The 12,133-nt window shown below is 28.5% G+C and overlaps 1 protein-coding gene across 1 annotated transcript; it reads right to left on the bottom strand.

Moving 5' to 3' along the window:
• Positions 1 to 6,819: 6,819 nt before the first annotated feature.
• Positions 6,820 to 10,239, bottom strand: LOC107624828 ((+)-neomenthol dehydrogenase). The gene is made up of 5 exons (XM_016327295.3): positions 10,099 to 10,239; positions 9,281 to 9,521; positions 8,418 to 8,492; positions 7,967 to 8,143; positions 6,820 to 7,360 (listed from the first exon to the last, which is right to left on the bottom strand). Exons 1-5 carry the CDS (start codon positions 10,116 to 10,118, stop codon positions 6,983 to 6,985), a joined length of 891 nt encoding a protein of 296 aa, XP_016182781.1. The 5' UTR covers positions 10,119 to 10,239; the 3' UTR covers positions 6,820 to 6,982.
• Between the last annotated feature and the right edge of the window lie 1,894 nt (positions 10,240 to 12,133).

The following is a 12,133-nucleotide window of genomic DNA, read 5'->3' on the forward strand; positions in this document are numbered from 1 at the left end:
ATTTTTTAAATTTTTATTAATTAACAATTATTTAAATTTTATTTTTTAAAAATATAAAATTATTAATTATTAATTGCATAAAGTTTGCTTATTTTTAATTGGAAAAGTATAGGGTACCAACATATTATCTGCCAACTTATTACCAACAATAATTAATTATTATATTTTAAATATATATATAAAGAGACACATCCAAAAAATATATCGATAAAGACACTTTTATTAAATATAGCCATAAAAAAGACATTTTTATTAGACACATCCACGAAGACACTTCCATTAAACACAATTATAAATAAGAGTTGGTAGAAGTTGGTAGAAATGTTGTTGGTAACGTAGCGGGACCGTTTTTAATTTTACTTTTCCTTTTTTATGATACACCATCATTTAATGTTTATAATTTATTATTGAATTGGAATGAATTTAACTGAATCCACATTTAATCGATGATAAATAATTGATGAGTCGATATTGCGTTATGAATAAGTGTATAACTCAAATGAATGAATAAGTTTAGAGAATTAATTTTTAATTAGTTATATACTTAATTTTTTATTATAATATTTTTATTTTTATTTTTAGAGGAGTTAAAGTTTAGAATTAAAATTAATAATTTAAAATTTAAAATTTAAAATAAAAAATTAATTTAAAAAAGTTACTAAGATTAACCGAAAAAAAATTAATTTTTTAATTAAACTCTAAATGAATGAATGTGTGTCTAGCATAACTTTTTTATAGATACTTAGTTACATATTTCTTACCTGAGTAATACCTATTGTTGAAATTGTTCTTTAAGAAGGCATGTGAATGTTAAATTAGCTATTTTGTTTGATAATTATAATTAAATCAACTTGCACTATATTATCGCCATTGAAATTATCATGAATGATGACTAAATAAGCAAATAGTTAGAGTTGTATGGATACAAGAATTAAGAAACAACTAGAATATATGAGTCCAGAGCAACATGATTAATAGTCCAAATATATGTGCTGAAAAGTGTGAAAAAGTCAAAAGAATTAGAATTCAAATTGAAGAAGGCATGCAAGTGATATATCCACAAACTTTCTGTCGCCAACACTTAAGATAGTTTATTATGTTAGAAAGTACTTTAGTTACAAGTGTAATATAAAATCACAGCCTATAAACATCTATAAATAGGTGGTATCATAGTTTTGTAATGGGTGTTTTTCTTGAAATGAAAAAATATGATTATGTGAAGTTCTTCTTTTTATTATTTTATATGAGTATTGGTGAGTTTGAGAGATGAAAAATTTGATAGTATTATTTATGTGAGTGAGTGATTTTGGGGCCAACATAGTGTGGGTATTTTACTTTCATTTGGTATCAGAACTGGTTAATCTAATGTCTGGTGTTTGAGAGTTTGTAAGGTGTGGGAGAGTTCTCACATAGTTGTTGATTCATAGAGTCGGTATGGCAAACACTTTTAATATTGTGTGGTTCGATCCCAAGTTAGATGGAAAACTCGATTATAGTTATTGGGAGACTTTGATGTCTACCTATTTGAAGGCCTAGAACCTATGGAATTTCATTGAACCAGGTTTGCAAGAAGGAGCAGATGCTGCCCAACAGAGTAGAGATCAATTGGCGCTATCTCAAATTCATCAAGGTGTAGATTATACTGTGTTTGGCAAAATAACAAATGCCAAAAGTGCAAAAGAAGCATGGAACACGTTGAAGTTGTCATATAAAGGTGTAGATAAAGTTCAGAAAGCAAAACTACAGTCTTTGAGAAGAGAATATGAAAGATACAAGATGTCTAGCTCAGAAACTGTTGAGTAATATTTTACTCGTGTCACAGATTTTGTAAATAAGATGAGAGTCTATGGAGAAGATATGCCCGATAGCAAAGTGGTGGAGAAAATTCTTCGCACCATGCCGATGAAGTATGACCATGTGGTGACTACGATACTAGAGTCAAACGATATGGATACCATGACGATTGCAGAGTTGCAAGGAACCATGGAAAGCCACATCAGCAGAATATTAGAGAAGTCAGAAAAATCAACCGAGAAAGCCCTGAAAAGCCGAGTGAATTTAAACAATGTTGCAGAATCAAGCCGTACACAAGAAGGACGAGGTCATGGTTTTGATTTTCAAAGTAGAGGCAGAGAAAGTAACAGAGGTAGAGGTCATGGCAATTACAACCAAGAAAGTTACAATAATTTTGCACCACCTAATCAAGGAAGAAGTGGAACGAATTTCAAGCCTGTCAACAGAAGAAGAGGTCGAGGCAATTTTTATCAATAAAGAACCAATTTCAACTGTTTTTGTTGTGAAAAGTATGGACACAAAGTAGCAGATTATAGATTCAAAATAGTGAATAACAATCAAGCACGCGTTGCAGAAAATCAGCATTAAAATACTGATGATAATCTGGGTACTCAGACTTTATTTTTTACAAGTAATTCATGTGCTGAAGGTGAAAATATATAGTACTTGGATAATGCTTGTAGTAATCATATGTCTGGTAGAAAGGAGCTATTTTCTTCATTAGATGATTCAATTAAACTATTATTGAAGTTTGGTAATAGTACAAAGATCCCTATTAAAGGAAAAGGGCACATACCAATTAGATTGAAGGATGGATCTCTGAGTTATATTTCTGATATTTTCTATGCTCCTGAACTTGATTACAATTTACTGAGTATGTGGCAATTATCTGAGAAGAGATATAAGATGATAACTTATCATAGATATTGTACTGTGTTTGACAACAATGGAAGGTTCATAGATAAAGCAAAGATGACTTCAAACAGAATGTTTCCATTAAAAATTCAACATGTTAATCCCTCTTATATGAGTTCTCTGATACTTGATGATAACTGGTTGTGGCACATGCGGTTTGGACATTTTTATTTTTCTGGCCTAAACTACCTATAAAGAAAAGGACTTGTTTTTTGTCTACCACGGGTTCATATTCCCAATTGTGTTTGTGAGATTTGTCAACTGAAAAAGAAGCACAGAGATCCATTCCCTACAGAAAAGTCATGGAGAGCCAGAAAATTACTTGGAAATTATGCATTCAGATCTCTGTTCTATAGAAGTTCCAAGTAATGGTGGTAGCAGGTACTTTATCACTTTTATTGATGATTTTAGTAGATATATATGGGTATACTTTCTGAAGCAGAAATCAGAAGCATATGATGTCTTTAAGGCATTCAAGGCATTTGTCAAAAAATAAAGTGGCTGTAAAATTAAATTCTTAGAATAGACAGAAGAACAGAATATCTTGCGTGTTCAGATTAATTTAAGCAACGTGGAATTCAATACCAACTAGTAACTAGATACACTCCTCAACAAAATAGAGTTGCTGAAAGAAAGAATAGAACCATCATGGATATGGTCAGATGCATGCTCAAGTCAAAACAAATGCCTAAAGAGTTTTGGACAGAAGCAGTCACAACAGAAGTTCATATTTTAAACAGGTGTCTAACAAAAAATGTTCGTGATAAAACTCTAGAGAAAGCTTGGAGTGGAAAGTGGTCTCCCATTCATCATTTCAGAGTCTTTGGGTGTATTAATTATGCCCACATACCAGATCAATTAAGGAAGAAGTTAGATGACAAAGGCGAGAAGTGTATCTTTATCGGCTATAGCATAAACTCAAAAGCATACAAGTTGTACAATCAAGAAACAAAGAAAGTAATCATCAGTAGAGACGTGACGTTTGACGAGAAAGCCATGTGGGACTGGGACACAAAGATAGAAAAGCAACCGATTGTAATTTCAAATACATGTGATGATGAAAAAGAAAGACAACCGGACGCAACCAAATAACCAGAATCATCTAGAAGACCTCAAAGAGAGCGGAGACTGCCTGCTAGATTAGCAGATTATGAAGCTGGCAATGACAACGATCCGTCTGATGAAGAAATCATAAATTTTGTTCTATTTTCAAATTGTGAGCCGTTGAACTTTGAAGAAGCCTCTAAAGACAATAATTGGAAGAAAGCAATAGATGAGGAGATTCATGCCATTGAGAAGAATGACACATGGGAGTTAACAGATTTACCAACAGATAAGAAGCCGATTGGAGTAAAGTGGGTTTACAAGACTAAGTACAAACCCAGTGGTGAAGTTGATCATTTCAAAGCAAGATTAGTTGCTAAGAGATACAAATAAAAGCCAGGTATCAACTACTTTGAAGTATTTGCTCCTGTTGTTAGATTAGATACTATTCGTATTGATTATTTTACTTTCGACCCAAAATAAGTGGAAGATACATCAGATGGATGTTAAATCAGTATTTCTAAATGGCACTTTAGAAGAAGAAGTGTATGTTGAGTAACCTGCAGGATATGAAGTTTCTGGAGAAGAAGATAAAATTTACAAGTTGAAGAAAGCCTTGTACAGGTTAAAGCAAGTACCAAGAACATGGTATAAGAAGATTGATTCTTATTTCACTCAAAATGGTTTCAAAAGATGTCCATTTGAACATACTCTTTATATCAAGTTTGTTGAAAATGGAGATATCTTGATCGTGTGTCTTTATGTTGATGATTTGATCTTTACTGGCAACAATTTGAAAATAATTACAGAATTCAGGGAGGCTATGATAAAGCACTTTGAAATGACAGATATGGGCTTCATGTCTTATTTTCTTGGCATCGAAGTTCTTCAAAAAGATTATGGAATTTTCATTTCTCAAAGAAAATATGCAAATGATATTTTGAAGAAATTTCAGATGGAACATTCAAAGCCAGTTCTAACTCCAGTCGAAGAGAAGTTCAAGTTATTGAGAGAAGATAAAGGAAGAGCAGTAAATTCCACACACTACAAAAACTTGATTGGAAGTCTGAGATACTTAATTGCAACCAGACCAGATATTGTGTTTGGAGTTGGTTTACTTAGCAGATTTATGGAGGAGCCTTGTACCAACCATTTGCAAGCGGCAAAAAGAATTCTTCGATATATCAAAGGTACTTTAAATGATGGAATTTATTATGAAAATACTACTAAAGTGAATCTTGTTGGTTACGCGGATGGTGATTGGGTCGGAGATATAGAAACAAGAAAAAGTATTTCAGGGTTTGTATTTCATCTTGGTTCCGGTGTAATTTTATGGTCATCAAAGAAATAACCAGTAGTAACACTTTCTACAGCAGAAGCAGAATATATAGCAGCAACAAGTTGTGCAACACAAGTAGTTTGGCTAAGAAGAATTCTTGAAGAATTGAACGAGAAACAAAGTACTCCAACAATAATATTTTGCGATAACAAGTCAGCTATTGCACTTTACAAAAATTTAGTATTTCATGGAAGATCGAAGCATATTGATATTCGGGTTCATAAAATTAGAGAGTTAGGTAAATAAAAAAAAAAGTTGTAATCGAGTACTGTCCAATTGAAGAACAAATTGCAGGTATATTTACAAAGCCATTAAAAACATAATTATTTTACAAGTTGAAGAAGATGTTTGAAATGATTAATTCTACAAACTTAATTTAAGAGAAGCAATATTTGATAATTAAATCAACTTGCACTATATCACTGCCATTGGAATTACCATGAATGATGACTAAATAAGCAAATAGCTAGAGTTGCATAAATACAAAAATCAAGAAACAACTAGAATATATGAGTCAAGAGCAATATGATTAATTTTTTTTGAATATGATTAATAGTCTAAATATATGTGCTGAAAAGTGTGAAAAAGTCAAAAGAACTAGAGTTCAAATTGAAGAAGGCATGCAAGTGATATATCCATAAACTTCCTGCCGCCAACACTTAAGATAGTTTATTATGTTAGAAAGTACTTTAGTTACAAATATAATATGAAATCACCGCCTATAAACATCTATAAATAGGTGGTATTATAGTTTTGTAATATGTGTATTTCTTGAAATGAGAAAATATGATTATCTAAAATTCTTATTTTTATTATTTTATATAAGTATTAGTGAGATTGAGAGATAAAAAATTTGATAGCGTTATTTATGTAAATGAATGATCTTGGGACTAACATAGTGTGAGTTTTTTATTTTTATATTTTCTTAACTTTAATTTTGTCTTTTATAAATAAATATATTTTAAAAGTTAAAATTTATGTTTGTTTATGCATCGTCTAATCTTCCGATGAAATAGAAAATTACGCTGGCCTAAACTATTCACGGAATTAATTCATGTTCTAAATTTTAAAAAAGCAAAAACTGAAGGTTATACTTTTTTTTTTACTATCGTTTATGTTAAAGACACCAGTCATCTACCAGAATCTAAGGAATGCAACCCTAAACTCTACACCAGTCTAAAGGTTCCGGTAATAACAAAGAAGGAATCTTTGTGTTGTATAGGATCGGATCAGACATAAATATACACATCATTATGGTTAGTTGATATTCTAGTTGGTTTTTTATATTTTTTTCTCTCTTAATTATATCAACAATGAATAATATAATATCATAAGTTTTTTTTTTTTCAAATTATGTATTTTTTACGACAAAAATTAAACTATGGCTACTATCACCATTACCATTAAACGCCACAATTAACTTAACTAAATTAATTAAGTTAGTCGAGTAATCAATTCATTTATTCGTGAAAATAAGTGTCTGCAATTTGATGTTTTCTATCTTATATATATAGCAATTTAATATTAATTAATGAATAATTTTTAAATAAAATTTAAATTTACGACAGATTCATCTTTTACTATTATCAAATTAAAAATATAATAAAAAATCAGAATTATTTCTAATTTTTACAAAACGCTATATGATTGATAGTTATTCTTAATTGTCCCATTACTTTATTAAGAATACACAACATATCATGTAATTAATGTCATGAATGAAGCAATTTTTGTGTTGGTTGAAATCTTAAAATACCTACATAACAATATCACACAAGCATAAGTTATTACAGCAATGCATATATAATATTACATTCCCTCTATTCTTTCTTATTTGTATCAATATTATTAATCCAAAGACATAAAATTAAAAGTCCATAATAGCTTGAATTAATAGAAAGAGATTTGACTCCGATCATAAAAGAAGCCAGAAGGACTACCATTTGGAAGTAGTGCCAACCTCACAGGACTAGCAGCACCTTCTTCCACAGTTATGAAGCCAGTATTTGCAGTCATATCAGTTTTAACATAACCAGGACACACACTATTGATGCAAAATGTAGGGAACTTCTTAGCAAGAATTCTTGTATATGCATTCAAAGCAGCTTTCGAGAGAATGTAAGCACTAGCAGCCTTAGGCCATCCTTTGCTTTCTAATCTCCCTTCTTTGAAATCTTTTAGAAACTCATTCAATACCATATCTATTTTCTCTTCTGTAAGGTTATCAGCGTCATTGAACACCCCTTTAGCCCATTCATTTAATACACACTAAATTTAGAAAAAAGAAAAATATAATATCAGGTCATGATATAACATATACAACTATATGAAGAAAACCACTCTTTTATTTATTAAATAATAATAATAATAATAATAATAATAATAATAATAATAATAATAATAATAATAATAATAATGAATATGATATTAATTAAAACAATAAGTACTTTATATTCTAACTAAGAAATTTTAGATTTAAATTTATCTAAATAACAAAAATGTATTTTTTATGAATTATATATAATAAAATTAAGAGTTTAATTTTAATACACTTTATACTGTCGTACAATCACAACCGTTCTCTTATATGACTATTCATGAGATCAATATAAAAAGTAATTATTTTTACTAATATGACGTTATGTAATTGGATATACGTGTAAAACAATTTTTTTCTGATAATGCATCAAAATCAAATTCTAAAATTAATGGTTTTTTTTAAAAAAATTATGCATAAGCTTTTGTGCGCTACTCTCTCATAGTACCTTTTTGTTCTAAATGATTTTGATTTACTCACAAGTTATACAAAATTTAAACAAAGAAAAAGTAATTTAAAAATATTTAATAACTTAAATTAATAGGTAATAAACGTACCTTTAACTTTCCCAAAAAAGATGATACATTCACGATTTTTGGTGAATCAGATAACTGGAGCAGGGAAAGAAGAGATTCGGAAGTTCTTTTAGCACCATAATAATTTATTTGAAAACAATCTTGTGCTAATTCATATGTTTGACTCCTTGTCTTTTCTATTTCATCCTCAGATAATTCCTACAAATAAAGAATAATATTAATAATAACTCAATAATAATCATAATCAAACATTATACTTGAAGCTGTAATATTTAATTTGTTTATTAGAAAAAAAATGTTTAATAAACAAAAAAAATAAACTAAAAATAATTAAAATTATTTTATTTAATATTTATTAATTTTAACAATAATTAATAAATATTAAATAAAATATTTTTTTTTATCTCTTTAACATTACCGTTAAAAAAATGAGAGAGAGAGAGACGCTTCATAATTTGATATGCGTGCTTACCTCGCCTTTCATTATTAATGAAGGGAGTAAATCAGTGTCTTTAATCACAACTCCACTAACCCCTGCATTGTTAACCTACAAAATGCAACTTTTTTTCTTGAAGAAATATCCCAGCATCATTAACATGAGAAATTGAAAGGTATCAACACCATCAATTATTACAGATATTGAACCTTGCCTAATGTAGAAATTTTTTTTTTCAACTTTCAATTATTCGTCTCACGAAACACTCCTAACAAAACGAATCCAAAGCAAAAATCATTCAGATTTGGCAGCAAGAATGGGATCCACAGCTGCTGCCGTGACCAATCAGATTGTTACAACTCTATTCAATTAGATCTATATCTTATAAAATAAAAAAATAATAATACAAAATTTTTAGCCAAATATTTCAATTTTTAATAAATTTTAATTACTAAAATTAAAGTAAAGTCGTGTGGATCGCAGACAAGTTGATTATTAGTAAAGTAGGGAAGACCATCAAGCCATATCTACCTAAATTATTGCAAGGAAGATGCGTTTCACATCACATTTCTTATCTATGTTCCCACCTGTGTACTTTAATTCTTTTTTATATAAATAATTATAAATTTTGGTTTAGCTCTCTTTTAAAAGTTTTATTTTAATTTTTTATTATAAAATTATTTTTTAATCGTTTTTCAAATTTTAATCTAGCTAGCTCTATTCTTATATTTCTTCCTATTAATTTATATTTAGTGAGTAGTAGTCATAAAATATATAAATGACTGATTTAATGATTAGCTCTTTTTATCTACCGTTCTAATCATATCATTATAGAAAACTGTTTTTTTTTTTTTAGTTAGAAAAAGAAAGACTTAAAATCAAAGTAGCCATGTTATTACCAGAATATCAAGTTTGCCAAATTTGGATTTGATGAAATCTGCAAGAGAAGCAACACTTGCAGGATCAGCAACATCAAGCTGGTGAAAAAGCACAAAATCAGAGAGATCTTTGAGTGTCTCCAATGCATGAAGGCCTCTCTTTTCATCTCTTGAAGTCAACACAACCTTCACTCCATTTGAAGCCAATTGCCTTACTATTTCTAATCCAATTCCTTTATTTGCTCCGGTCACAACTGCATACCTGCTTATCAACTAACTCAAATTACTTTACACCAATAATAATAATAATAATAATAATAATAATAAGAGTAAAATATTTTTTTTGTTCCTGAAGTTTGATAAAAATTTTAAAAATACTTCTAAGTTTTATTTTGTTTTAATTTTGTCCTAAAAGTTTTCGATTTGCATCAACTATACTCCTCACGGCTAATTTTTTCAAAAAATTTAAGACCGATTCAACAACAATTTCATAATAATAACCCCTCAACACAAGTAAATCAAACATAATTTTCATGTATTATTGTTAGATTGATCTTAAATTTTTTGAAAATTTAGCTGTCAAGAGTATATTTGATGCAAATCGAAAATTTTTAGGATAAAATTAAAACAAAATAAAACTTAGGAATATTTTTAAAACTTTTACCAAACTTTAAGAACAAAAAATACATTTTACCTTAATAATAATAATAATAATAATAATAATAATAATAATAATAATAATAATAATAAACATTCAGAGTGAAGAAAGTTGGAAATGTAAGATATTATTAACTGTATATATATATGGTGTTGGAAGTTTGAAGCTAGATTAACTTTACCTTTGTGAAGAATCTTCCATCTTAGTTTGATGAGCTTTGAGCAGTTCACAGAGAGAGAACAAGGCTTTGCCTTAGCTATCTATATATAGCACATACAGCTGAATGTATTGGAAGAGTTTCAAGTGTATTGGAAATATGGTATTTCAGTTGTTTTAACTTTTAATCGTTGATTTAAATTATAAAAAATATATATAATATATTAATTGAAATCAACTGTTAAAATAACTGGAACACCGATATTTTTAGTATACTTAAAATTTTTCCTAATGTATATACTTTAGTAAGAATTTCAAATGTTTCTGGAATATGAATATTCTAATAATTTTAATTATAAAAAATATATATTTTTATAAGATAATAATATAGATATGTTATATAAATAATAATATAATTTTAAAATATATATCTATCAAGAAATCAAAACGGAGTGACTGTGACCGATGGCTGACTTGTCAACGGTAAATATCGGGTTGAGAAATTATATTTGTCTTGTTTGGATTTAGTTATTTTTTTAAAAGATATATTTTAATAATTTTAAATTTTAGATGTATGACATTATAAAATATTATCTTTTCAAAAAATTTTGAAATTATGTGTTTAAAATATCAATATTAACACTACTTTTTATAGTAAGATTGACAAATTTTTATTTTCTTTAATTTTTCAATATTTAAAATAATAATAATAATCATTGGTGGCATGTATAAAGTGTGAAATCAAATTAAACCATTAATTTAATGCAAAGTGAAAGAAACAAAAAAACAGACGCTCAGAGAGCACATGCCTGCATTTGAAAGGGGATGAGGAGCACAACATTATTATTATTATTATTATTATTATTATTATTATTATTATTATTATTATTATAGAGTTCAAATTCATGCATTCAACAATGACAGGTGGTAGATTAGTCTCCATCCTCAAATTAGTGGAGAGTGACTCGGTATGGCTTAAGCATGGTTCCACATAGTCATAGTCATAGTCACGTGCATAATTCAATTTGGATTAGCCATAGCAAAGTTGGCAACCTAAAAGTATACCCAAGAATCAATTCATCTACCAAAAACAGAGGAAGCTGATTCACATCACAAAAAATAATAAATGATATTTTACATCTGATGTTCCACACAACTACACAACATATGTGGTAATAATTTAGCCAACTCTACTCCCTATAACATATTTAATTATTAAATTGTTATTGATAAAATTTAATTGTGTTATTATACTTATTGATTAATGTTAATTTTAATTTTAATTTTAAAAACTAAATCACTAAACTATGGTAAAATTTATTTTACAAATTATAATAATTTTCAAAAAGACTCATTTCGTAATTTTACCAAATTGTTATCACAAACAAAAAATCAAAAGGGTTAAAAAGTTCAAAATACAAAAAACAAAATGAAAAAGATAAGGAAGCATATGCTGAAAAGGAAAAACATGGGATAAGAGAAATTGAAACATTTGCATCCCTTGTAAATTGTAATCTCCTAATTACAAAGGTTGTGCTCTCCTTGTAAATCCATTTATTCTGGATATTGTTCTCTTTTTTTTTGTTTTTTTGGATAGTTGTCACTCACCAGTTTCATATATCTGGGTAGGGTGTCCCCGGATCGGATCGGATTGGATATGGCCGAAAATTTGATTACATCCGCACAATTTCCATCGGATCGGATCGGATATGATATCCGCACTTTTTAGTGCCGGATCCGATCTGATCCGCACATTTGCGGATCGGATATCGGATATCGGATATATCCGCATAATTAAACCTTCTCTTTTTAATCATATTTCTATGTAAAAGAATTCGATAAAAATATTTCTTTCATACTTTTAAACTTATTTATTCCTAAAATATTTTTAATCAAACTCTCTCTAAATAACAAAAATAAAATAATACAATATATGAATAATAATTACTAACTAAAACATACAAACAAGTAAATATAATACCAAACATATATATTTATTTATTTTTTAATTATTATTGTGCGGATCTGCGGATCCGCAGATCGGATACGTGGTTGTAGAG

This window comes from Arachis ipaensis, chromosome B2 (genome assembly GCF_059453495.1).
Source record: "Arachis ipaensis isolate K30076 ecotype BB chromosome B2, ASM5945349v1, whole genome shotgun sequence".
NCBI classification, from domain to species: Eukaryota; Viridiplantae; Streptophyta; class Magnoliopsida; order Fabales; family Fabaceae; genus Arachis; species Arachis ipaensis.